This window comes from Strix uralensis, chromosome 19 (genome assembly GCF_047716275.1).
Source record: "Strix uralensis isolate ZFMK-TIS-50842 chromosome 19, bStrUra1, whole genome shotgun sequence".
Classification (NCBI taxonomy): Eukaryota; Metazoa; Chordata; class Aves; order Strigiformes; family Strigidae; genus Strix; species Strix uralensis.
The window spans coordinates 4,398,706-4,425,838 of NC_133990.1; the positions used below are offsets into that span (position 1 = coordinate 4,398,706).

At 42.8% G+C, this 27,133-nt stretch overlaps 2 protein-coding genes across 6 annotated transcripts in view; one reads left to right on the top strand and one right to left on the bottom strand.

Annotated features, from left to right (window-relative positions):
- The first annotated feature begins 113 nt into the window (after window positions 1–113).
- LOC141951942 (urotensin-2 receptor-like) lies at window positions 114–26,541 on the top strand. Of its 2 annotated transcripts, none has more exons than XM_074888801.1 (2): window positions 114–1,265; window positions 24,464–26,541. In XM_074888801.1, the coding sequence occupies exon 1, from the start codon at window positions 114–116 to the stop codon at window positions 1,212–1,214; it is 1,101 nt and encodes a 366-aa protein (XP_074744902.1). In that variant the 3' UTR covers window positions 1,215–1,265; window positions 24,464–26,541. The 2 variants fall into 2 exon arrangements, with proteins under 2 accessions (XP_074744902.1, XP_074744903.1); XM_074888802.1 differs by lacking the exon at window positions 24,464–26,541 and adding an exon at window positions 11,013–11,270.
- The window catches only part of OGFOD3 (2-oxoglutarate and iron dependent oxygenase domain containing 3), a 60,062-nt gene continuing 44,312 nt past the window's right edge, over window positions 11,384–27,133 (bottom strand). For 2 of the 4 annotated variants that reach the window (XM_074888797.1, XM_074888799.1), the window contains exons 9-10: window positions 24,513–24,645; window positions 11,384–16,293 (exon numbers count right to left, since the gene is read on the bottom strand). In XM_074888797.1, the coding sequence (XP_074744898.1) occupies window positions 16,125–16,293; window positions 24,513–24,645 (302 nt within the window). In that variant the 3' untranslated portion in view covers window positions 11,384–16,124. Of the gene's footprint in view, window positions 16,294–19,950; window positions 21,072–24,512; window positions 24,646–27,133 lie in introns of those variants that run through there. The other 2 variants (XR_012631500.1, XM_074888800.1) reach the window with 2 other exon arrangements.

A 27,133-nucleotide genomic window follows, 5' to 3' on the forward strand; every position in this document is an offset into this window, starting at 1 on the left:
GGCGGCCCTTCCCCCGAGGGCACCGCCCTGCCTCCCGCGGGGGGCGGAGCGGCCGCCGCCGGGGCCGGGAGCTCCGGGGCCGGTGCGAGGTTGCGGGGCCGCCGCCGCCGCCCATGGAGCCCAACGGGACGGCGGCGGCGGGGGGGGACAACGCCTCGGCGGCGGCGGCGGGCGGCGGCTCCCCCGGGGGCGGCCCCCTGCTCATCCCCTCGGCCTTCGGGACGGTGCTGTCGGTGATGTACGTGGCCGGGGTGGCGGGCAACGTGTACACGCTGGTGGTGATGTGCCACTCGGCGCGGTGCGCTGCCCCCATGTACAGCTCCATCGTCAGCCTGGCCCTGGCCGACCTGCTCTACCTCTCCACCATCCCCTTCATCGTCTGCACTTACCTGGCCCAGGACTGGTACTTCGGGGACCTGGGGTGCCGCATCCTGTTCAGCCTGGACCTGCTCACCATGCACGCCAGCATCTTCACCCTCACCCTCATGTGCACCGAGCGCTACCTGGCCATCACCCGGCCCCTGGACACCCTGAAGCGGTCGCAAGGCTACCGGAAGGTCACGGCGGGGGCCGTCTGGTCGGTCTCGCTGCTCCTTACTCTGCCCATGATGCTGATGGTCACCCTGACCGACGGGGTCAAGATAGAGGGCAAGGTGAAGAGGATATGTGCACCCACCTGGGGCACGGACGCCTACCGGACCTACCTGACGGTGCTCTTCAGCACCAGCATCATGGCCCCGGGAATCATCATTGGCTGCCTCTACACCCGCCTGGCCCGGACCTACCTGGAGTCCCAGAGGAACCCCCCCCACAAGGAGAAGAGCAAGAGATCTCCCCGGCAGAAGGTCCTCATCATGATTTTCAGCATCGTGCTGGTCTTCTGGGCCTGCTTCCTGCCGTTTTGGATCTGGCAGCTGGTGCGACTCTACAGCAGCCCCCTGCAGCTCACCACCCAAACCCAAAAGTGCATTAACTACCTGGTGACCTGCCTGACCTACAGCAACAGCTGCATCAACCCCTTCCTCTACACCCTGCTCACCAAAAACTACCGGGAATACCTGCGCAACAGGCACCGCAACTTCTACAGGTTCACATCCTCCTTTCGAAAGAGGGGCTCCAACCTGCAGTGCTCCTGGGGACGGTCCACGTCCTCCAGCAACCAGTATGACTACAGCTCAGAGGCCCTGGGCATGGCCACGCTGAAGGACAAGTGAGGAAGAGGAGGCGCTCCAGAGACACCAGGACCAGAAGAGCATCTGGCCAAGGTAGGGCTTTGGGACCCCTTAGCCCTGCAGGGTCCTAAAAACTCATTTCTGGTGGTCACTGTAGTTAGGGACAAGAAGTTGTGTGAACCCAAGTACTCTGTGAGACGCGTTTGAATTTCTGTCTGGCTTAGGGCTGTCGGTGGGCTCCTGCCAGGAGCCAGCAGCCAGCCAGGACAAATCCTTCAGGGGTTTGGGTGCAGAAGATGAGATGGATACTTTGTTCAGTTCTGCCACAGGCTCTTTTCATGGTTTGCTGAGTTTTGCCCAGCTCCAGCTCTGCATCACTTCTCCTGTGTGGTTTCTCAGTGCTATCCTCAGGCTACAGCTGGGTTAGATCTGTAAAAGTCTGAAATTGTCCTGGTACTGCTTAATTTAGCTGCAAACCTCGGGTTTGCCCTATATATTACCGTTATCTGTTCCTAGTGTGCGTAAAGAGACCTTTAAGCCCCTTTTTCTATTTCCTGTTACATTATAGTGCACTACAGTTTCATCAAGCTTAAAATCTCTATTTTAAAATTCATTGCAGCAGCACTTCAAACTCCAAGCATTCAAAAACCACAAGGTAAGCTGTCAGAAACCACAGGATTATCTAAAAAAAGCTTGTAGTTTTTTAAGGTTTCTACCTAAGGTAGTTTGAATTTGCCACTGATTGTTTTTTTAAGTTGGTCCCTTTCTCAACAGTCAACAGGGCTTGAAAAACTGAAAATTTACCTTGTAAAGAAAGAAAAATGTTCTATAATCCTATCGCTCAAAGATCTGAGGCTCTAAGAAAAATGACTGAACCCTATATCGTGAGACTCATCATAAAAGGTTCAAATTTATTTATGACATCTCATCAAAAGCATTTTGTCTCAATGTATTCTGCTCATTTTCTCCCCGCTTGGTATCTTGTAGTAAACCTTCACCACAGATACTAGAGATGCCTGTAAGAAACTAAACAATTGTAAAACCTCAGTTTATAAAATAAACGATGATTAAAAAGTGGACCATCATCAGGTTTCCCCTCTCATGGTCTCTTCACCTAGCTCAGGGGGGTGTATTTACCAGGGGAGAGGCTGCCATTCCCAGCCTCTGAAGAGCTCATGCATGTGGGGAAGAAGTTGGGTTCAATATTCCTCTTTCCTGGTTTGGGACAGACTCTGGGGATAAGTTGCATTAATGATGCAACTTATTATTAACTTATAAATTGCATAAATGATTGCCAGCTGCTAGTGATGCCCAGGGACTTCTGAAACAGCAAGCAGAAGGAACAGTCATTTCCACTTTTGTGTGGCATACTCTGGCCCCATCTGTTTGAGAGGAGTCCCACTCCAGCCCTGCACTGTTAGGGGTTCCTGTGTCCTTGGGTGATCCTCTCGTGCCACACACCAAACTTTAGGGTATGTTTGTGCGAAAGCAGAGACGTGGAGTGCCAACACTGCAGCCAAGGATTGGGAGCAGAAAACACAGCACAGCAACACCCTGGATTTTACGCACTCAACAGGAGAAAAATAAACTCTTCAGGGCACATGTTGGGTGAAGACCAGGGAAGCACGTTCCTGTGCTGGGAGTAAGGCATTCATCTGACAGATGCAGTTGTTGGGGTGCTTTTCAGGGAGAGGGGAATAAGTAACTCGCCTTGCTTGTATTACTCTAAATGACAGGGCTGGCTTCAAAACACTGGTGATCACTTTGTCGTCTTCCAGTATTGTGTAGACCACAAAGCTGGGCAGTATAAATAGACCTAATGCTGCCCATTTCCTTATGAAACAGGGGGACCAACACACAGTTCATGTTGGGAATTGGCACAGACAGTGGGCTTCAACATTTTTTAGGAACAACTTTTCAGGAACTAATTAATTTTTTAATTATTAATTCTGAAGTCATTGTTTTACTTTTCCTTTGCTTCCCATTTCCGAGGCTGGAAGTCACTCCCATATAAGAATAACAAAGATAACTCAAAAGGTGGTGTGGGAAGGCTGGAGTTCATGCGTCATCTGCGAGGTGTGCTGTGCCATCCTGCTCTCGGGGAGCATAACGGTGCAGCCAGACAGACACCCTGGCAGAGCCGAGCAGGGCTGCATCCCTTCCAGGTGTTGCACAGGCCATTTGCCCGCCTCTGAGAAAAAAAAAAAAAAAGTATTTCCTTATGGCTATAGAAAGAAAAACTCACCCTGATTTGGATCCTGACTTTGACACAGTGCTGGTGTGTCTTGATTTCCACTGCTTGGCCTCAGGAGAAGGTCCTTGGAAGGCCAGTTACACACCACAGCGTTACAAGGCTGCTATAGGATGGATGATTACCACATCTGAAACAGTTTCAAGGCATAGTGTGTATCTATCCACAGGTATGTAAGGGGAAGCAGGTGATGAAAGACCTGTATAGGTATCAAAAAGAGTATTAGGGAATACACTTTCTGCATTAAAAAAAAACACATTAAAACATCTAAAGCCAGTCTAAAAACATAGTGATTAATAAGAAGGGGAAGCTGAAAAGGAGTTGTGCCTAGAAAAAAGGGGATGAAAATGGAGAGCAGATGAGGTCTGCGCTCATAACCTAATGTGGGAATAAGCAAACAGAAGGGTTTGATTTGGGGTACGCTTCCTGAGACACCCTGTCAGTCCCCAGAAGGGACTCTGCTGCTCTGCTCAGTGTCACGAATGGTGTGTAGGGGATGTGCTTTCTGTGCTGCATTGTCAGAGCATTAAACATCAAAGGGTTGATGGAGGAGCATCCAGATGAAATGTGACATATTGGACATTTGTCACTCATTGGGTTTTTCAACCAGTATGTGGTTCATCCCAGTCCCATTCCACACTGCTCCTCTCTCCCATTAGGCTCTGATAAACCCATACGAGGTTACCCTAACGAGAGAACCAGTCAGTCTGATGACACCCACAAAGCATATTATTGGGGCAGAGCAGAGCCTGTTTAACACACAAAACTGGCCAGCAATCAGAAGATGCTGCTGTGCGTGGTGAATGACGGCTCTTCAGCAGCGCAGGAAGCATGACATGGTGCAGACCTTTGCAAACACGGCTCCTCGGGAGCCTCTCGTACTCCCAGGGATCAGAGCTCAATTTAAAAGATGAATTACATAAACAACATCCCTCTTATTGTCCCATCAGACCAGTTAAACTGCCAAAAGTCAGCAGGTTTGACCCACTTCATAAATATCCCGCAAGAGCAGATGTTTTAACCGAGTTCCTCGTGTCTATAATTGGGCAAGCCTTGACTCTTCTGGGTGTGCTCATGTTTTGGAAATGAGGAGACAGCCTTCATGTATCTCCCTTCAACAACAAAAGCAAATTAATCTGATAGTTAGCTTTGGAAGGGGATTGCTGCAGCCTGTCTATAGCACAAAGTCCTGTCCGGGGCTGACACAACCTTTAAGTTACCCATAAGGGGTAGCTTTGCCTGCAGCTGACCCAGAATATTTTGGGAAGGGTGTTGGTTTCGGTTTGGTAGGATCTCAGTATTCATAAGCACATCTCTCTGCAGTTCATGCAGGACAGGCAAAACTGCTGTAAAGCAGCTCTGGCTATTTTCTGTGTGAGGGAGAGGTATTACCTGTCCTCAGTGCTAAAAAGAATGAAGCAGAACTCCCAAAATCATGTGATTAAAACCACACCTTTTCTCCACAACCACAGAGGCTGCAAAAGTGTATGAAACTTGAGATAGACACGTAACCAGAATCCAGATGATGGGACTTTGCAAACTCTAGGTATCCTGCCACTTATGGTAAATCTGAAGCATCTCAGGCCAGGACTGAAGTAACAACAGGAAAGTCAGTTGGGCTGTAACTGAGCAAAATGTGATTTCCTTGAAAACAATTTTACTTTGGCTATTCTCCTACATTCCAAGAAGGCAAGCTATGTGTACCCTGGGATCATTTATCATACCCAAATCATTGTAATCCAGTGGTTTTTAGTGGGGTTTTTTATTATAAATGAAATTTTGCTGCAGGCTTAGTGACACAGCTAGTTCTTTAGCAAAACGGGAAATGGTAATTTTAGGGAAGGCAACAGTATTTTTGTTGTTGGGGCAGAGGTCGTCACTGCAAAATTTCATACATGCTTTACAAGAAAGAAAATAGTTTAATCACTAGATAATCTTTTCCAACACCCTTTAGGGTTTATGTTTTTATGACAAAAAAAAACCAAACAAAACCAACCCAGACTGTGAAAGCAATGCAGTTTCATCCAGCGTGCTCTTTCCTTCCTTTAATCTAAGGTAGTAGCTACTGCAGCAATGGCAATTTTTCTTCTTTCACTTGAAAGGAGAAAGTGCTGGGTCTTTGTGGGACAAGTGAGAATGGTTGTTTCCCCCAGACACAGGAGAATCCATCTGAACATTACTGAATTTTTGAAGACTTTGCCTTCAATCACACATTTTTTATCATCTTTCTCCTCACTCTTTGAAACCAAATTTGCAATAAATGCTCAAAAGCCCCATGTTACAATTGAATCATGAGTGTGAGCAAATCATTAACATTTTAACTCCTATTTTAGCAGTAATTCTTGGTGCTTAGTGAATGATTGAATACCAGGGAAGCCAGTGAAATAGAGGTGATTTTATGAGCGCTTTGTACCTCATGCAGTACAAAATGCACGGCTTGCTGCTCAGTTGCATTTAACCGAGGAGCACAGGCAGGATAACTAAGTACATAAGCTGTTCCCCCATCAGCATGATGAGAGGAGAAAGTGCATAAATGTCACATCCAGTCCCAGCCCTCAAGCCATGGGATCGGATAACACAGCACCTGAGAAATCCTGAAGGCAGCCCCTGAAAGCCAGATGCCTTCGCCGGGGAGTTTGGCCGGTCCAGGGATGCTGAGCTCCTACCGTCATATTTCTGAGTCCCTCTGGTGGCAGCAGCATCTTCCATCCTGAGCTCTCGGGAAGAAATAACCGCTTTTTATTTTAGACTTTAAAACATAGTGGTTGCACAGAGTTAGAGCACAACCTGCCTATATAATAGCATTTAATTTCTTTAAAGTACAATGTTTCTACAACATCTGAAGGGGAAAGGTCTGTTGTGAAGAGATAGCCTGCTTCCAAGTGCTAACTTTCCCCTCCCACATTTCTTTCTATGCCGATCCCAGACTAACTTTATTGCTGTCATTTTGCACAGCATCCTCACTGCCAGCACCCACGGAAACACCCAGAGCCGGTGACTAACAACAGTTTAGCCCAGCTGGGGTTTTTTTGCTTTATAATATTGGTTGTTGCTATTAGTTTCAAGGTTTTTTTGGAAATAGAAGAGACGTGGAGTTAATTGCTGTGGCTTATAAGAAATATATTGCTTTGTCTTCAAAATAGGAGCTGCAGCTTCACAGGATATAAGTACCCTTGAAAGTTATTGTATTATACAAGCTTTTTTGCCCTTGTTTGGGAATGTATCTAAAACATAGCAGAGAAAGGATGCGTCAGTTGGTAGCGAAGTATCGGGGGGGTTGGATGGCCCAGGTTGACTTTTGTGAAAGCAGACAGAGGAGCTCACTGCCAGCTCGCTCAGCCAAACCTCTGGGATGCAACAAGCTTCTGTCAGACACCCAACATTGAAAGAAGTTCTTGAAATATATTAAAACCCTAAACGGGACATATATTAAAAGTTTTTTAAAAGTATAAATATTTCTGCTCAGGAATCCCACTTTCTGCCCACACCGAGTTTCTAGTGTGGTGTATGTCACCTTTGGAGGAGACTAACTTCATCTCAGCAGGTTTCAAATGGTCAGGACTGAGCTTTGTGATCTGTGGTCCCAACTAGAGCCATCTTGTCCCCAAAGAAAAAGTTCCCAACAGGATATACCAAAGCAAAATTGCTGCAACGTTTTCCTTTTTTCCTCACCCAAGAAAGGGACAATTAAAAGAGGAAAGGGAGAAATTAATCCTGAAGGATTCTTCTGGCATTTGGGCTCTACTTTTCTGGTTCTCTCCATTTATAATTTAAATGAAACATTTTTGTAAACGCTAGGAATGCTTCTACAGTGAGAAACAAGATGAAGAGTTAAGAAGCATTTGCTGAATTTATTAGAGAAGACTTAACTTCAATATTGCAGAAGATCCCACCCAAACCTCTCCATCAAGATATCTGGAGGGAAAGTAGTAAATAAGTTTGTGCAAAATCAAACCATCCATCAATTTTAGCTGTGCTTGGCAGAGGATACAGTTCTAAAACCAAAGCAGTGCTAAGACTGGAGGAGTCAAATCTGCTAAATTTGTTTCAGCTCGTTTAGGCCCGTGTCTCTCTGAGATGTCATTAGCCCTTCCTTGTGCATTCCCGTTAGGATCGTGAATTCAGCTCCTGAATTCTTAACTAAAACCAAACATGATTTCATCCAAACAAAGCAAGGGAGATTCCTGAAGCTAAATGCAGTGTGTCCATAAACAGAGCCTGTTGGAGAGTGTTACTGCTTCATATATGCACCCTGCAAACCTCACCAGAGACGTCCATCAAATTCACAACACTTCTATGCCTTTTTTTTTTTTTTTTTTTTTTTTAATATCAGCTTGACATTTGAGCACCACAAGGCTGACTCTTGCAAGAAGCCTCCCAGGAAAAAGCACTACTTAGTAATTACTTCTCAGGCTACATTGAACTTATCTTTCAAAAATCTGGAAGGATGGAGAAGGTAAATTAAGTGTAATGTAATGCTAAAAAGGGAGAGACAGCGGCACTCTTGAAGACACACGGAGAGAGAGGACACCTAAACCTTCAGGGACGTGCAGGTCCCACCAGAGAAGCTGTGCACAGCAGTAGGCAGTACCAGCTCCTGTGCCAAGCTCCTGCAATATCCTCCCTTTGGGGAGCCTGGGCTGACAGCCAGCTCCCAGCATTACACTACTCAAAATCCCAGTATCCCCATGGATTTAAATTGAGTTTCTGCTATTTCTTTGTAACAGATTTTTTTTTCTTTCATTTAACACTGTAGAAGGGAATATCTTACAGGAATGGCATTATTATAAAATCAGCTGGAACCCTAGTTACCTCTAGCCAGAACATTTTGAAAGAAGCTTTTTGCCCCTGGGCAGTGTTCAGATGAAGAAGCGGTATCAGGACAACATGGGAAGTCTGCAGCACCCACCTGCATCATGCCTCATGGTAGCAGCGCTTATCTGATCCCACTCAAGTGTATATATTTATCTTCCTTCACATCATCTGCTGGTGGGGACGCACAGGCTATTCATCCTGAAAGCACTGGTGCTGTTGATAAGTAACCCAGGCAGGCTTAGAGCAAGATAGCTAATAAAATCCGGAAGAGATTTACAAGGGTTTTGATGTTGAAGATGCCTATCGGGGCAGCACTCACCCTCGGAGCTGGAGAGAGAGATTATCAGAAATGGGGGGAGGTCAGAAGTTCTGGCTTCTTGTACAAAATCACCACTGACTTGCACTGTGACCTCACGGAAGACACTTATTCTTGTGCCACTGTTCATTAACCGCCTAGAAAACAGCAGCGCTATTTCCATCGTCTGCACAAGTGTTTTAAGACGTCACTGATGTGCGTGAAATGTTTTGAGATCCTTGGATGAGAGGTGCTACATACAGAAGGGAAAAGCTCTCCTTGTAGGGATACGTTGGGGTTCAGGTTAGCTATTAATGGTTGAACAGGGAAATGTTTGTGTACAGAACTTTGTCGGTTTTGATTAACAGCAGCGGGTCTGTGGAAATGATCATTTACCCCACAGCAACGGCAGCTGTGCTCGGCTGGCTTCGCTGGGAACACGGCTGAAAGGAGTCTCCTGGTAAAAACATCATCATTTCAGTGCATCAATACCCTCTCGAAAGCCCCTTCTCAGGTGAGAAACAATAGCCTGAGAGATGGTAGGGAAGCAAAATCTTTCTTCTTTACCTCCTGGGAGCCTCTGCTTCCCCACGTTATAGGTTGGGAGCGTTAGGGTCAGCGGAGACAAAGGCAGCGCATCGCTCCCAGGCAGAGCCTGTGCCCCAGCCTGCTCTAACGGCAGGATCTTGGTGCAGAGGAGGCTGAATAGAAAGAATTATCCCAACGCTCATCACCCATTTCTAAACACAGCAGAGCTTCCCTGTCATTTTGTTGTTGGCACCTTTTTAGAATGATTAAATCTGTCGAGGAACCTCCGCCTGCCTGAGGCACAGCACGAGTAATTCCCAGCAACAGAAGCAGAGGAAATAGCAACCGAGTAACTTTGCTGGGTTGTTTTCATTTGTTTGTTTGTTTTAATAAAAGGCGAGTTTATTATGGCAAACATTTTGATCTTTGCAGCAGCTTCTCTTAGGCAGGATGAGAAAGTGAAGCTCCACAGCCTATGGTGCCCAGTGTTAGGGGAGAAGCTCCTTGCAGATCTGGTTTAAATGGGGGCATCCACAGTGGAGGGATGAGGACAGAGCTGAAGCATCACTTAGTCTTTTGCATCCATCCATTTGAGTATTCTCTCCACCAGACATTGTGTGCCCTGGGTATTCAGAGTGTTATTCAGAAAAATACCTGTAAGAAGTCTTGGTTTTAGTCTAATAAAAGACAAGAAAAACCTTTAAACCTATAACTTCATGGCCTCTGGAAACTGTGTCCCCCCGACTCTAGTCCTCATGTTCATAGCCCCAGAGGGGCCCTGTGGAAGCAGGACAAGAGGGGCCTCCCATGGGAGGAGATGGGCTTCGACAACTACGCTACCTGCAAAATACAAATATGAAATAGTTAATGTGTCACACTGAATTACTCATTAATCTGAATGAGAGCACAGAGAAATGGCTTTAGGCTGAGAGGAGGCTTAAGAACGCGATCCTGCATCAGCTTCATGCTACCTCTAATAATAAGCCTTTACACCTGGTGTGGAAATAGTACAAGGAAGAGGTGGGCACCCCGAGGGGGCTCCAGGGGAGAGCACGTGCCCAGGCACTGGCAGCCTCCAGAGACTTACAGTTTCTGGAACTCTCGCCTCCTGTCAGGATCTCGGTGCAGAACCAGCATTTGATCTGACAGCCACGTGCCCCATTCAACATGCAGCCAAGTCCCAGCTTGACTTCCTTACAAGTCCCCCTCTCTCCTTGCCGTGTTTACTGTGCTCACAAGGAAACCCAGTACGGGAGCCTGGGGACTCCACTCCAAGCACTCAGCCCTCGCGGTGCCAGGTTAGGAGTTACAGAGGCAGCGTGGGGCGGCAGGAGCGGGACGTCCCTGCTGCTCTGATAGTGTCAGGGCATAGAAAGAAATAGAGAAGCTTGCTGGCACGAGCACAGTAGCCTAGATCTCAAAAAAAGCATCAAAGCAGCATCTTAATAGGCATTTTTGTCTTCTGTCACCTTCTTCAGTAAATGTTTATCTCCAAGAGCTCTGAGGCATGTGTTTCAGACTCAGTCTGTGGAGGGTCTATGTATAATTACAGACTTCATCCCAGGACGTAACGACTGTGCATTCCCATCGTGCTCCGTAGATGGAACCTCCTGCCCACACTGAAGAGAGCTTTTATGGAAAGATCATGGATCAAAAGTGACTGTTTAGCTTATTTGTGCAGTAGAAATACGTGCTTGGTTTTAGCATGTTGCTGTCTTTAGCGTTCTCATTTGAACCTTATACTTTTTTTTTCCTGTCTCTGCATGCTCTGTCCCTTCTTTTGTGTTTTCCTTCTCGGCAACAAGTTGCAGCCTCTCCCAAGGACTCTGCTTCCACCCTCGCTTTGCTCCATAGCTAAACACGCCACCGTCAGACTCTGTAACATCCCAGTGAGAGTTTTGAGGCTTTGGGGAAATTTCATACCTCTTGAATTTCAAATCTGTTTTTTCAGGTTGGTCCCAGAGAAGGCAGAAGGCTTTATTGATTTCCAGAACCTAATCACAAAGCAGGCATGTTTCTGCAAGTATGATTGCTATAAGCAAATCCTTCAACTACATCAGAGAAGTTACATCTGCATAGCTAGAAGTATAATTTGACAAGCGTTTCCTTTTCTGTTGCTCCAGCCTAAACCTCCTCTGTCCTCTCATTTGGGCTGGTACATCTGTTTTTGCAGCTTTGTGGTTTTAAAGGATTAAACCGTTTGAGTTTATAGGCTTGTCTTTGCTTTTGGGTTTTTTTTCCAATCAAGCCAACAATAATTACTCTTGTCTCCATCTGATTCACCATCCACCCCCAGGCAGCTAAAGCAATACAACTGATGGGCCGTGAAAAGAAGTGCTTGTGGAACATCTTCAAATCAGTGTTAAAAACAGGACAAAAGCTTTAATGCACTTGAGGTTGTTCTTTAAGCATCACTCAGACCAGTAAATGGCCAAATTCACCATCCAACTTTTTTTCCCTGCTGCAACTACAGATATCTGTAGGACTTGTGTTCTCAGATGATTTGGGCTTTACCTTCTGTTTTCTCCTTTCTGGTTTATGAGTAAGGCCATGGCTTCCCTCTCTAGAGATGCACATTAGCCCCCAGGGAGGCTTTGTAAAGCCTTCTGAGGCAGAATAGCCATCAGGAACCTTTGTATCTTTGCCAGAGCACCCATGAAACCATAGTACTGCAGCTTCAATCCACACTAATAATTTTTATGATGAATCTTCAGTCTGGAAGGGACCACACACACACTTAAGGACTCAGCATAAGGGAGCAGGTTTCCTTACAGTGCCTCAACCTGTGGGGTTTTTTCCTGTTCAGTTTTCAATTATTTGACTCATGCTTCACGGACTTCATTTCCCAGCACATTAACAGCTGGTGGTTTCAAAGGCTGCAGTTGGGGAGGGCAGTGCCTGGAATGGATAGTCATTACTTGCTGAGCTCATTATAATTGTTCAGTTATTGAATAATTTGGAAAGGCAAGCGGGGGAATATGTGGTTAATTAAGAGCTCGTTTAATCACTGCTAAATTTAGCCTTCCAAAACAGTGCTCACCTTCCCCGGATTTGAAAACCTTTGCTTACCCACACTGCCAGGGGGAAGCAGGAACGCTTTCTCTCTGGTCTTTGACTTCAGTCATCAAGATGACCCCACAAGGTGAAGAGCAAGTGCCATGGTTTTGGTCCTTATTGCCTACCAGCTCTGACCCTCCCACATTTGGGTTCATGGCATTAAGATGTCTCTGAAGCTGCCATCAGTCTCCAGTGAGATGTTTAATAAGAAACAACTGACCTGTAAGCACTCAGGCACTTCTGGGACCAAATTCTCATCTGATGAAAAAAACTACATTACAGACAGAATAGCAAATTATGAGCATTTAATAGAGCCCAGTAAGTGTAAGCATGAGAAAAGCTTTCAAGCCCTTGTCATTTTTCTGTTGCTGCTGATCTAACACAGTTGCTGAGCACATTTCTTGTGTTTGAGGTTTTTGATAATTTAAGGCTTAGAAAGCAAGTTTATCACCCAGAGGATGCTTTCTGTAGCCTAGACTAACTTCCAGGGGCTCTGGGGTCTGCGAGGCAGTGCTCAAGACAAAAAAACATTTACAGCTTATAGTCATGTCTTTACTATAGAGAATGTCAAGTATTTGTTTGTGAATTCAGGCAGGCTTTAACTGAAGGGATTTTGAGGACTTTTGGGGAGAGTTTTGAGGGAAGGACTTAAATGGAAGGTATCATTTGACTCAAGATGAGTACAACTTAAACAATGAGTTCATAGATTTCAAATAATTATTTTTCTTTGGGATTCTTGTTTAAGTGCTTTTATCCTTTGTCCTAGATTAATTTAACACATTATATTCTTCATGCACAGTATCAGTCAGGTGTAAATATGCCCATGGGATTTGGCTGTCAGCTGACCCATGATAGTGAAAAGGGCACCCTCCTCCCAGCATGGAAGTCAACCAGAGATGTTCAGAAAGGAGAAAAAAAACCAGCAAAGGCTGAAATCTTTGCTGACCACAGGCAAATTTATCCCCTTTGCACTTCCAAAGTGAAAAATGTTTAGAGCCTGCAACAGCTAGTGACTTCACCAATCCTGTCTGTAGTACGCACAAAATAAAGAGTGAGAAGAGTCCGTACTGAACCTCATCTATCACAGTATGCTTCAGAACAAAGTAAACTTATTTTTTCTGTTAGGGAGAAGACATTAGAATAAGCCAGAACTTGTATGTCTGGAGACATACCAGTCTTTTACAAAGGCATCCATGAACATCTTATATTTGGCTTTTCGTTTAAATGCTGAAAAAAAAGAAAATAATTTTTAAACAGGTTTTTCAGAGCAAATTCTGTAAGGTAAATTTTGAAGAACAGAAGAGCCATCAAAGCAGGTTGATTTTAAAACCTGACAACCTTGACAGCCTCCTTGCAGCAGCACAAAGCCACGTCATTTCTGCAGTTACCCATGGTTACAAAATTGTTGAATCAAATGGAATTCAAACCTGTTGATGGTGTAACTCTCAAACAGGCAGAACAAATGATCTGGAATTATAACTAGTCCAGTACTCCATAGGGTCCTTAATATTTTGTCAAACTGCTCCAAATTAATGGAGCTCGTCCATTCTGAGATTTTAAATATCCTTTTTTTTTTTTTTTTTTTTTTGACGCATGTGGGCCAGCCATAAGGCAGCTCTTCAAGAGATCCTGTGATTTCAGATAAAGTGTTATGGGATATTCTCTCCCTGCTCCCAAGAAAAAAGAATCGAGTTAACATATGCACTAGAATTAGTGTTTTCAATTAGTAATTTCTTCTCAATTAATAAGGCTGAGACTTTAGCAAAACAATTAAGTAGTACATCAATAAAGTAATGGCCTTAAACCAGTCAAGTGACTTTGCTTCATTCCTCCCCTTAGTTCCATCAGCACTACATATATTATGGCCTGGAGGGTTAATGTTTGTGTATTTGGGGCCACTTCCACTCCCAGGGCAGTGATTTTTAGGAAGACCACGGCACGGCTGAGCTCAGGTCTGGCTGCACACCCATGCCAGTGCTCAGCCCAGGGACACGCTGCCACCATCACCGATCCGATCCTCCTACCCGTCTTGCTAAGGAAGTGGTATTTAATCAAAGCGATTCCTTAACTACAGTTTTTCTGACTATTCTTCCAGAAATTATTCTGCTTTAATATAAGGTTTTATGCAAAACATTTCTGCAAATTAGCTTATCAAGTTCCAGAGGAGCTTCAAATTTTTTTAAAAAAATCTGGTTTAATCATTCAGCCTTGCCTTTGCGCTGCCTGGCCCTTCCCGCTGGGCATCTCCCAGGTTTCTGTGGATGTATGCCACAAAGGCAGCCACACGCTGATTCCATTCCCCTAAGTTTTCTGCTGAATTTTGGAGGTACTGTGCTGGGAACAGGAGGACAGTGATGCTGTCAGGATCTTTTCTTCCTGCTAAATGTCCCTGTCAAAGTATCTTTCTGTAGCACACTAGGGCAACATGAATTTTTTGCCACTGCTGTCAGCCTCCTTTCCTTACTGGTACCCAAGCAGCTACAAAAAGTCATCAATTACAAAGTCCTATCAGTAAAGGTTGGCTGGAGAAGTGCTGCAGACTTATCTCAACTCTCAATATTAACTATTTCGGTATCTTCTTGCAAAGGGATCCCCCACTCTGCTGAAGTCCCTGGGCCATGTTAGTTTTACCTTTCCCCATCATGTGTACCCATGTGATATCAGTCCCCATCAAGTGTCATTTGGGATGTTAGACCTTGCTGCACAGGGCTCACTGCTACTCAGATTTAGCACTTGCTCTTTCTCAGCACTTCAGCATCAGAGGGTCTCACCCTTCCCACCCCCTGTAATATCTTGCTGAGTCCCACAAAAGAGCCCAAATATCATCTCCCATTCCCCCATAAAGTCTTTTCTGCTGCCACCACCTCCTTAGAGTCTCCAGATGTGGCAGATGTGTCCTCCCCATGCCAACTGCCATTTTGGACTTGCCAGCCAGAGCACACACCGTCCAGCCCCCGTCATCCCCCGAACATCCTCCTGGGCTGGTCTCCACTGCCCACCTTGCGAGGGCCCGAGGGACACAAGGCTTTTTCTTGGCTTCCTACATGGGAGTGTGTGCAGGCAGAATTCTTATAAGCATCAATTTTACTGCCTCTTCCCAACATAAATTGGACAAATTGATAGTCCTGGCCCCGAGGATAAACACCATCTGAACTGTTTAGAGTAACCATCTCCTGACAGGAGAAACGTGCAGCTGAGCTGGCACCCTCGCTGCTGGGGAGCTACCTCAGGGTATGGAGGTGGCTGCAGGCTGGTGGCACTACCCCAGCAGAAACCTTCCCTGGCTATCAGACATGAACAGGAGCAGTCTGTAAGGAGGATTAAGGCTAGAAAAAGCCTGTACCATTAACTCAGGTACCATAACAACAGTCTTAAACTTATTTTGCAGAAATACAGAGGACTAGCAATCTTCACCTGAGTCACTTGTAAAAATTCCTGCCGAGGGCTGCTTTAAGCCTGTGCCCAAACACAGAGGTTGGCTTTTAGCTGCAATACACCAATGTTGCAGAATGCTCGGTTTTACGGAGCTTTCATATTTCAGATTAGTTTCAGCTTTTTAGCTGTTTAGGAATGGTAAATCCTCATGTGGTTAGAAAGAATTCTTGGCTATTATCTCAAAAAATAACTTACTGTCATATTTATGGTCAGGCCAGTACTTTTGAAGACTGAGATTAGATAAGCTCATCAAGTCAAGCATACTTTCTACACCTGCATTCTTCCCAACAAAATAATATTTCTCAATTTCAAGGCAGCTAATTTAGAGACAGACTTTACTCGTCACACTGATACAAACCTGAACCACTGGTATGCTCCATGAATAAAGCTGGCTCAGATGTACGCACGCTGTCCTCACCTTGCAGGGCCTTGAACACAACTGGAAATTACTTGTCTCCTAAGTGATACAGTCTGGTGCAGCTGGACTACTCAGAGTGCATTCAGCAAGCATACCATCACTGTTAGAGAACTAAAATCTTACTTATTTAAAAGATTTTGCAATATCCTAGTCCTATTCCCACCTTTGTCTTCTCCACACCACAAACAAGTCCTCACCAGCACTTAGGCAGTAGCTATGGATGTCTAGAGCAAGTACTGACTGCAGCCTCAGGAGGCAGGTTAATAACCAAGCTGAGTCTTCTCCCCTGCTGCACGTCCATCCCCTGCATGTCCGTCCACAACTATAAGGGAAAAAAAAAATAAGGTTCAGTAACCCTGTTAAGCTGATGGGCAGAGGAAAGGCAGACAATGATATTTACTTTTAATTGATCCACTTACTCATTCTCTCCATTTCATTCATTAAAAAGAAGGCTTTAAGGCTCAAAGCTTTGTTTTTTTCAGTTCTGTCAAATGGTCTAATAAGAGGATATTATTGTTCCTTATGACCCTTGACATGTTTGTAACTTTAATATATAAGCCCTTATAAGTGTACACACAATTACAGTACTGTTACACCTCCCAGTCCAGGGGAAATCAGGTGAACAGCACAGCTGCTGTCAAACACCTTCACTTCTGCCTTGCTCAGGATCCTGCAAATCACAAAGCTGGCCTGACCAGAGGACAGAATAATTAATTTAGACCTGAACATCTCAGAAGTATGTCCCTGTTCAATCCAGCTACGGAAAGGCTTTTGATTACTGCCCTTCCGTGCATGCTTTATGGCTGAAGTATTTCATTTAAGGAGAATGATTAGGAAGAGGACAAGTTTTAATGGCCTGCTCCAAAGCCTAGATAAAAATCTTAGCTACAGAGTCAAAACGTGTTTAACTTGTATTGAAAGTGATAATTTTTGCAGCATGCTGGAATTCACTGACTCACAAGCCATCTGGAGGTGCTAAAAGCATTTAGAAAACAAAGTCAAGAGTTCTCGAGCTCCAGTTATTGAGGTGAAAATACCAAGGCTCAAAAGTAGCAGGTAGTCAGCTGTGAAGATGGAAGACTTCAAGGCTCTTGGCACTAAGAAACGTGACATGAGTGAGTGCCTTCATCACCTCCTGAGCTGCATGCTTTCAGCACTCTTCAAGGTAACAGCCTTCCTAAGAAATCCACATCCATTTATTTTGTGCTTGCAGAGAAATTAGGTTCTTCCTGTCCGCATGTGGTTTGAGTGGACAAAGATCTCCAGCAAAACGTGTGTATAACTAGAAAAGGAAAATGATGAGTGAAAGGACTAGATTTCCAGATACTGTGCAAGCATGAAGAAGCAAAGTAGTACCTCAGTGGAGAATATGGAGGAACAGTTGCATATCCCCTACACCTCAACTAAAGAATTGAGTAAAACTTTGGCCTTTCTTATGGTTCCGAAAATCCCAAACTTTTCAAACCTTTCCTTTTTTTTTTTCCTCCAAGGGAAATACTTTTGTATACCGCTGCATATTTGTGAATTCAGTCTTAATTTCTTCTTGGATCGTTTCTTATTTACAGGTCTAAATTCTACCTAGTGCCAGAAAAGGTACCATAGATGCTGGACATGGAGGACACCATCATCTAAAAAAGATCCAGTTGAGACACAAGATACAGGCAGAAGAAAGCTTATTCCATCATTTTTAAAATAGATAGATGCAGCATGACAACTTATTTTAGCATACTCAACATTCGCTATTAAATCAAACACAATACAGACAGGATAAATAGCTTAAGTAAATGGTATTGAGGAAGAGGTCTTGCATCACCTGGTAAAATGTAGCCTTTACAAGGTTATTCAGTGAATCACATTTAAAGCCCTAATATGTAGAGAGGGCTCCCAGAACATGTCTCTTCTTCAGTAAACATAAATCAGAAATAAAAACATTTGCCTGCTAGAGGGAATGGAAGAAACCACCATCCAGAGCCAATACATGCAATTACTCCATTAGGACCTGCCGTTGTTTACTCCCCCCAGGATTTAATGGTCTGGCTGGCAAGTTAATGTGCTGAGGAGGTCACCTCCAAGGTGTGAATCCACTCAGAGACCTTACAGTGGCAGTGAAAAGCAATCGTGAAAGAAAACATCAAGATTTTTTTCTGTGGAGTCAGCAAAGAGTTCAGGCATCTACATAAACAGCTTAATATAAAATTGTATAAACTGAGGAAAAAGAAAGAGACAAATCCTCAAGGCGGCTACCCAGAAAAATCATGCCTCAGTAACCTAGTTGGCTTTTTTTTTGTTAATGAATAGGAAGGGTAGCCATTTCTCAAATGAGGTTTTTGAACACTGGAGGCCTATTAACAAGAAGTTTCCAGAAACTAGTAACATGAACACTCCATGAATCTCAGCTTCTCTCTATAAATAAAATATTTCCTTCAAAAAGAGGCACTATGGTTTCAGGCACATGCTCCTTCTGTACACCACTGAGTCTTCAGGTTGAAGTCTCAGGTGAAGGTCTCAGTGAAGTTCATTATCAACAATATGTCTGACCTGTCAGCTTATGGATTCAACCAGTCCAGAGTCCTTGGGCAGCCTCAGGATTATCCAGCAGTAAACCTACATATTTTGAGGGGTTTGCTTTGTTTAGATGCATCTAAATGTTACAAAAATAAAGGAGACAGTCATTCCAGACTGCTTTATTGATTTCACAGTAAGAATTATCCAAGGAAGGCATTTCTTGTTGTGATCCCACAGCTTGATCTGCATGCGTAGCATCCCGTCAGTCAATGAGAGTTCTCAAAGGAGCAGCCCTACCAGCAGTTCCTTAATGCAAAACAGTCACTGACAAAGAACAGCAAAAAAAAATAAATTAGTTTCTCTAGTATCTGTTTCAAAATTCAGTACTCACTGTCCACAAGTTATCATGAAAGACAGGAATGCTCAGCAGCAGGCAACACTGATCCCTACCTTGTCATTGTTTCAGCTGTATGGGAAAACAGGCAAGATGGAAATAAGTATCTCTGAAATAAAGGTTGTTGTTTCAAGTATGGACAATGCCTGTAATGGAAGAAAAATAAGAGAGTATTTGGAAAAAATGCTGAAGAATGAAAAATTCTCAAAAATTGAGCAACACTTGACAGTTCCACTACTGTTAGAAATTCTTCTTAAAGATTAATACACTGCATGGGCTAAAAGGGTTATAGGGGAAAATCTAGTTCGTTTTCAGTTCTAGTGAGCCAGTCTATGAATAAATAATGGACTGAGCTTATATTCCCTATTCAATATATGCTACAGGTAAAAGCTTAAGTATGCTGGGACAGAATTGAGAGATAAGTGATTTGAGGGGAGATGATGGACAGAATCAAAGAAAGATGGGCCTTTTGGAAATAGGACAGAAAAAGTGCCTACACAGATACTTTAGGGATAACTGGATTGTCATTAAAAGAGAGTTGACTGGCAGCTTTCAGCAAACATGACATAAAATTAGCTTTCAGCTTCCTAAGAAGGTTTACAAAAACAGACATGAGGCAGAGTATGCTATAGTTCTTCATGGTATTTTACAAGGAGCAATAGACACTCACCACTTCATGATGGGTCTCTTAGCCGGGTTTCCTGAGAAGACTGCCTTTCTGAATGAGGCTAAGATGATCCATGCATGCCAGAGCCATCTGCGGTTCAGAAAGGAAATAACTCTTCTCCTGTTCTTGGAATGTTTGGTGGGATTTCCACACAAAAGACTCAAAAAGGAGACAGGAGTTGTTTTTTTTTTTAAGATTTGCTTGGGGAGGGAAGAGGAGGATGGTGGTTTGTTGTATTTTTTTTTTTCCTCAGAGCGCCCTGACCTCCAGCAACATTTCCTGGTTTTATTCCTAGAATTTAGACAGGACATAAATATTGTACAAAGCTACACACGAGCATGTTAGAGAGATCCAATTCACATGTAAACACTGCATAATGGTATCTGGACATAGAGGGAATGTGAGGAACTCTATAATACAAACAAAGCCACCTTTATTTACTGGGGAAAAGAAAGCTATAAAGGAAAAATTCAAATGTACTAAGAAGTGCAATTGAAGAAACAAAACCAGATTTTCTTGACAGCATAGTCATTACCAATGCCATTCCAGCTACGTTTTTATTTTAATGTGCATATCATTATGTGCTACAGCCTCAGCAAGTACCCTGTTGAGATGTTGGCCTTATTTATAAGTAAGACATGAAGCTAGATTTCTGCTATAAATTCAAATTAAAATATTTTTGTAAATAGAGTATCCCTGGTAAACATTTCTGGACTTGAAATTCGTTAAGACTGAGCTTAGAATATCACAGGTGGACAATATATTTTCAGGAAAATCTCAACATAAATATACCTTTCCAAACCTTCAGTTGATTTATGGGGAATTAAAGAGCACAATGATTCCACAACTGGAATGATGAAATGAAAATTTTATACTTGAGAAACGCCACAAAGTCCACTCAGAGTTCCTAGAATCATGTAATAAGGGATAAAAAATTAAAATAAAATGCATGCTACAGGATTGAAAGCTAGGTTTATTCTAAAAACCTAATCTGATCATATACCTGTTAATTTTACAAAAGTTCCTGATATTCTCCAAAGCCTTTGAGTGGAAAAACAGTTCTAAAAGTAGTAAAGTTTCACAGAAGTCCTTATGAAGCTGCACTCAATCTCTTAGTAGGGATTCAAACTCTGGCTTGCTCTCCTGCTGTGTTTCACAGTGCACCCTGGGACTTTTCTCACAAGCAGGCTTTGCCTTTCCTTGCAAATATTTTTCTTTCAAAATACAAATAAACATTCCTAAATACTTGTAACAAGTATGCTTTCAGGTACAAGGCTGTGAATTTAATGTCAGAACATGTACTGACCTTTCTTTACTTTGTTTGAGCCACGTGGGCTCTTTACAAAGGTTCTCACACAACTGGGAAACATCAAGCCAAATTCTGCCATCACCATGTGTTCAATTAAGAGCACTTGTCAGCAGCAGCTTGGCATCAGATTTATGCTAGTTTAACAGAACAAATCCCGTCCTCAGTGTAATCAGAGTTCTAAGAAACAGAGCACTGCATTTCCCAGTAGCAACAGGCAAGCTGAACCTGAAAGAGGACAGACAGTAATTAAAGCATTTCAGATTCAGAATCTGTCAAGAACTGGGAAGAGATGCCCTTAATAAAAAGTTATTCAGGGTATTTAAGTGGACTAAAGTAAATTAAGCCAAGTTTATTCCTAATGATCAGTGATTTCTGCAAATCCCACTCTGCCCCAGGAACTTGCCTTTCTGCAAACACTGTTTTCCTGCTGGAGGCTATGTTCAGAATCTTTTAGATTGCACTGTACTTCCTCATTTGCTATTTAATTTCTTCATAGATCTAGATACTGCTTTTAGTAGTCCAGATACTGAAGCTTCAAATAGAAAAATCTTGGTTTGTGCTGAAACATACAGCATACTGAATCATTATACTTTCAAAAGATGAATTCTCTTACCAGGTACAACATACGTGTTTTTCCACAAATTATATTTGACAGGTTTGGTCATCACACTGAACACATTACTGAAGCTTAAAAACTCCAAAAGACAAATACCAACTTGATTTTATTTCTGAATGTCAGTCAGTTCATAGCATGAGATGCACCGTGTTTGGGAGATACTACAATACATCAAAAGATGAAAATCCAAGAGAAGATTAGCTGAGCCTTCCCCCATGGTCTAACATGATCTTGTTGAGAGGTATTTTACAAAGGGCAGCTCTCAAAGTGCCATTGTCATTTACTGCAACTCAAAGCCTGCATGACAGAAGTAACCAACTAACACTTAAAAGTGGCAAAGCAATTTCTATGACTGTGTTGCAAGAGCAGTGATAGGACTTACAGTGAAGTTAAGAATTTTAGAACATAGGACCTCAACCTGGAGAATCCCAACCCAAAACCACACAGGTCCATTCATGTTTAGATTCCACTGCTATCAGGTATTTTTGTGGAAAAGGTCCTACATTTAAATCTCAAGGTAACATTAGGAATCGAGTTTTAAGTCAATAAAGCAGTTGCTGGTGATCCTGCTCTGCCTTCACACACACTTGCAACTTGGCTGTAATGCAAGTTTCTTGAAATTAACAGGCTTTGAGACAAGTATTTAGATCTAGAACCCAACTGACTTTATTTAGCATCCAGCCATTTTAACAATTCTTCCTTGTTAGCATGGTCAAGGAAGCCTATTTCAGATTGGAGAACAAAGAAATGAAATTACAAAAGACTAATCTTGCTGGTGTGCCAAATGAGAACACTGACAATGAAACAAGTCCAAGTGTCCTGTCATTGTTCCTCTTTATATTGATCTTCAGTGTAATCCCCTACAATATTTATTATTTCCATAAAAGGGCAGATTCAAAAGTGAAAACCATATGCATGAAAAAAAAAGAAATGAAAAAAAAAAAAATCAAAGCACAGTCCCTGATTTTCAAAGTGTTTCACAGAAATTATATAGACTATTAATAAAACAAATCCATTTGCTTCAGAATTTGATTGAGCAAAAAAAAAAATAATCAGGTTTTCCTACCATTTACTTATCAATGTGCTGACCTGCAAAAATCTTCTGATTGTAATGAGAAAGCAAAGTAGTTGGCAAGATTACACATTTCTTTGTTACTTCATCTGTAGTGCAATGCAATCATCCCCTCTTCTCTTAAGTCTTTGCAATTTATTATTCAAGGAACACCATGGACTAATGGTCCTAGTTAACAGAAAAAAGTCTTCGTACTACACTAAAAAAAGAGAAGTCCAAAAAGAGCTATTAAGAGACTTTTTGAAGGAGGTAAAACATTGTTTTGGACAAGATAAAGCACAGTACTTCACAACACAAGTTGTGTCAACAATAACAAAACCTCAAGCTTCCTTCAATTTGATTTTAAGATTACATTTAGGCCCAATAAATAGATGTTTTCAAAGTGTGTTGTAATCAAACTCCAGCTTGAGACTACATTGATTTAAAGTGTAGGTGGACACCAGTTTCCCTCAGACCCCATATGCCACAGTCCACTGGTCAAGGGGTTTTGTTAGCCAGCCTTCCAAGCAGCAAGCCAGGATTTCCAAGACCAAGTCTAAGGAGGCCAGAACTGGCATACAGAAAACCAGAACAAAACTAGCTTTTTTCTCAGCTGTGCCCCTCCCAAGTCCTACTGCCCTACCTGGGAATTAGATAATGATGAACACTCAGATGAATCCAGAGGACTGTCTGATTATCTCTGCCCAGCTTTTGTTTTTAATATTTACTTAATGTTATGTAGTCAAGCCATCTCCATAAAGAGCTCTTAATAACCGTAACACCAGGCATCCAACCAGAAGACTGATCGTTTTCATTAAGACCCAAAGAAAACAAGGTGAGTTGGGAATGCTGCATTCTGATCAAAGGGATCTAATGCAGTGACATTCCCTAGAATAAAGCATTTGTCATCCAAAAGCAACAGGCTTTCTGGCCAACCAGAGAATCGTATTTCTGACTTTGTATTAACTATTCCCTGTTTGTAGCAGAAAATATCTGTCGTATTTCAATAAAAAAAAAGTTCAAGTAAGTCCCAGTAGTTAAACCACAGGCGTATTGCCCACACTAAGGAGAATACATTCCTCTCAACAGAAGGTACGTTCAAAAGAGTAACACTCATCTTTGTTCTATGAACTTAGGTCAAACTTTCTACATTGCAATAGTAACTGAATTAAACAGCTAACAGCAGCATGGGGATTTGTATCAAGACATGGTCCAAAAGATTGTTTTTAAGGGCAACGAAGCTGGTGAAGGGTCTGGAGCACATGTCGTACAAGGAGCGGCTGAGGGAACTGGGGGGGTTTAGTCTGGAGAAGAGGAGGCTGAGGGGAGACCTCACGGCCCTCTACAACTACCTGAAAGGAGGGTGCAGAGAGCTGGGGATGAGCCTATTTAACCAAGTAATAAATGATAGGACAAGAGGGAATGGCCTCAAGTTGCGCCAGGGAAGGTTTAGACTAGATATTAGGAAGTATTTCTTTCCAGAAGGGGTTGTTGGGCGTTGGAATGGATTGCCCAGGGAGGTGGTGGAGTCCCCATCCCTGGAGGTGTGTAAGAGTAGGGTCGACATAGCGCTGAGGGATCTGGTGTAGTTGGGAACTGTCAGTGCTAGGTTAACGGTTGGACTAGATGATCTTCAGGGTCCTCTCCAACCTAGATGATTCTGTGATCTTTTAAACTGAAGAATTAAATTTTTTAAAAAAAATCAAAAAATTTTAAAAAAGGAAAAATTTTAAAAAGAGCCCACTATAGAACTCTTCTTTGTAGCCTGTGCCTTTAGGACAAAGGCAAACCAGTCCCAGAATACACCATATTTAAGATGGTCTTTAAGGCACCATTTGCAACATTTATGGAAAAGGACACGTGAAAACAATGTGTATTACAATATATTAACACAGCTGGGAAATTCTACTTGAATGTGAGATGTTATCTCCCTTTCCTCTCCTCTTGCAGGGCTTCTCTCATTCCATTTGACCTCATGTTCCATCCCCAGAGGAATTACATCAAGACTGGATCCCCAATGCCATGGTCTGGGTTGCAAGTGAAGGAGATGGTGATGGCATAGCGAGTGCCCCAGTGAACCTTTTCCACTCGATGAAGGTTCTCCGATCCAGAGGTGAAAAAGGAAACCCGGCCTGTAAAGACAAAGTATTTCATCAGTGACATGGAGTTTGCTACTCAGCTATCAGCTCTCCACACAGTTTTGCTGTTGTCTCAGTCCAACTGTTCCCTAGCTACCCGAGAGCCCATAGGTCATCACAAAGAGAAACTGTTATAGGCTTATGCTGCACTCTGACAGCTTTATGTACTGTTTAAAACATACGTTAATCCTTTGTGCTACGAAGCTGGAGACTTAATTCCACCGTATCTCATAGTTTATAAAAGGCAGGAGGAAGCCAAGAACATCTGAAGCCAGTTCTTAGTTGCCTCACTTAAACAAAAGCAACTCTAGTGACTGTCAGCAAAGTGTATTGATTTCCTCCCTGCTCCCCTTCTAGTCTGGGCTCTAATTTTAGACCAAAGAAGGAGGAAGTACTACAAAGGTGGCAAAAAGTCTTCAGTGAAAAAATGCTCAGCAGGTTTACAAGCAGCTGTGGCAGCTTATCAGCATTGTACCAAGTATTTGCTATAGCTTTTTGTGCAGTCTGATCACTCACTGTTCAGCCAGGTTAGATAGTTATGTATCAGTCATATACAAATTAGTTTTCCTTAGAAAGAGCCACTCCATCAATGCATTGGCTTGGAAATTGTTTTATAGATGCAAATGCTTACTCCCGTGCTTCATCCTGTCCAAGCTTTGACCACCACCCTGGCCTGGGATTCTCCAGGCCTTAAGTGGCATCAAGGTGAAATGTGATTACTTTGATAATGACAGCAGAGGAATATTAGCATCCCACTTGATGAAACAGCAGAATGAAGCCCTCTGCGCTTTCACATTATTCAACTGTTCTGAGAATGTAAAAGTTTGATGTTTAGCAAGGAACTCAGAACTGACGCAACTCTGTAGGACTGCTCAAGTTCTCCTGAGAAAGCTAGTAATACTCCTATGCACAGCTGTTTTATCCCAATAGCATGTGTTTTTCCTACTGAAGCTTTTTCCCACTGTTCAAATTAGATTAAAGTTTGGTTAAAAGCTTATCATAGGGGAACTCACATTGACAATCTAACTCTGCCTGGGACTCATGCACAGTCAGGTGAAATGAAACACTTAGATGCCTACTTAAAATCTGCACAACAAGATTAACTTTTCCAACCATTACACAATCTCCACTGCAGAAATGGGCATCAGACACATAGCTGGTTTTCTCTTCTAAAAGGGATCCAAAAGATCCAGAAGTTACTTTGCTTGTGTGCTCCTAAAGCAGCACATGTGGGAGATTTGAACAAAACTAGACTGGCCTTACAGAACTTGGTTTATCCACTTATCTCTGAAGTCTATTTGAGTAGCTTCTGTGTCCCTTGCCCGTTCAGTTGCTGTTCACATTTAATCTTTCATAGTTCGCACAGTCTTTCATACCTGACAAGCAGAAGACATATCATGCGCTGCCTGTGGCTACACATCACTAATTGGTAAAGCTATATATATATATATATACACACACACACACATAAGGAATAGATTCATTCGTATGCACAGCTCATTTACACCTTGGTGTCCTGCTTTTTTGGATGAAAGACTAAATGAAGGCAATGTACTCCTATCCTATGAGTGTTGCAATGAACAGTGCTACCCTCAAGGACTTCATACAAAGTCCCTGCATCATAAAGTTTGGGGGGTTTTTCCTTTTAAATCTTATTTCAACATCATTCAAGTACTTTACTGTCGGTCTCTCACCTACTCACCCAAAGCTTTGCCTTAAACTGATTTTCAAGCTTTTTTGTTTGATCTCTTATTAGAAGTAGTAGTAATTCAGAGTTAGACAAGTTTCAGTGTATTGTTTAAGCCAGTTAAACTGGATTTTTTGGCTACACAGAATGTCTTTTAATTTCTTTCTTTAATAAATATGTCTTCATATATATGGTATCCTATAGCTCCTTGTGCATCTGGTCCCATATCTGTCAACTGGGGTCTCTGAGTCACTGAACAAAGTTTTCAAAGATACTTCTTCCTCACCTGGGATGAATTTCCTTTAAACTTACTTCCTTTGCAAAATTTTGAAGCAAAAGCGCACTCTCTCCATGGTACACTACTTTTAATAGTATAAATGTTCAAAAAGAGGGTAAAGAACATTAATTCCCATCCCATCTGACAAAATCTTCAAGGGGTATATAGCAATATCATTATCCAGAGACCCTGGGGAAGACACAACATAAAATAAAGCTGTACCATTACCAGACAGGATGACTTCTACAACTTTCAAGCACTCCAAGACTGGACCCTTCATAATCTTGCTTCAATTCACAGTATATGGAAACCACTTCAAAAATTAAATCACTATAAGAAAGCAAGCAGGTCATGACTAAGCAAGTTCCTTAAAGCATAGACCTACTCCTAAGTTATAACCTGTTCTTGTTCTAGCTATTTTTTGATCAATTTTGAGTTAAGATTTTAAACTCCAAAGTTCCAAATTATGAATCCCTGGTAGAATCACATGCATTATGGGTCTGTTTTTAGCTGTGAGA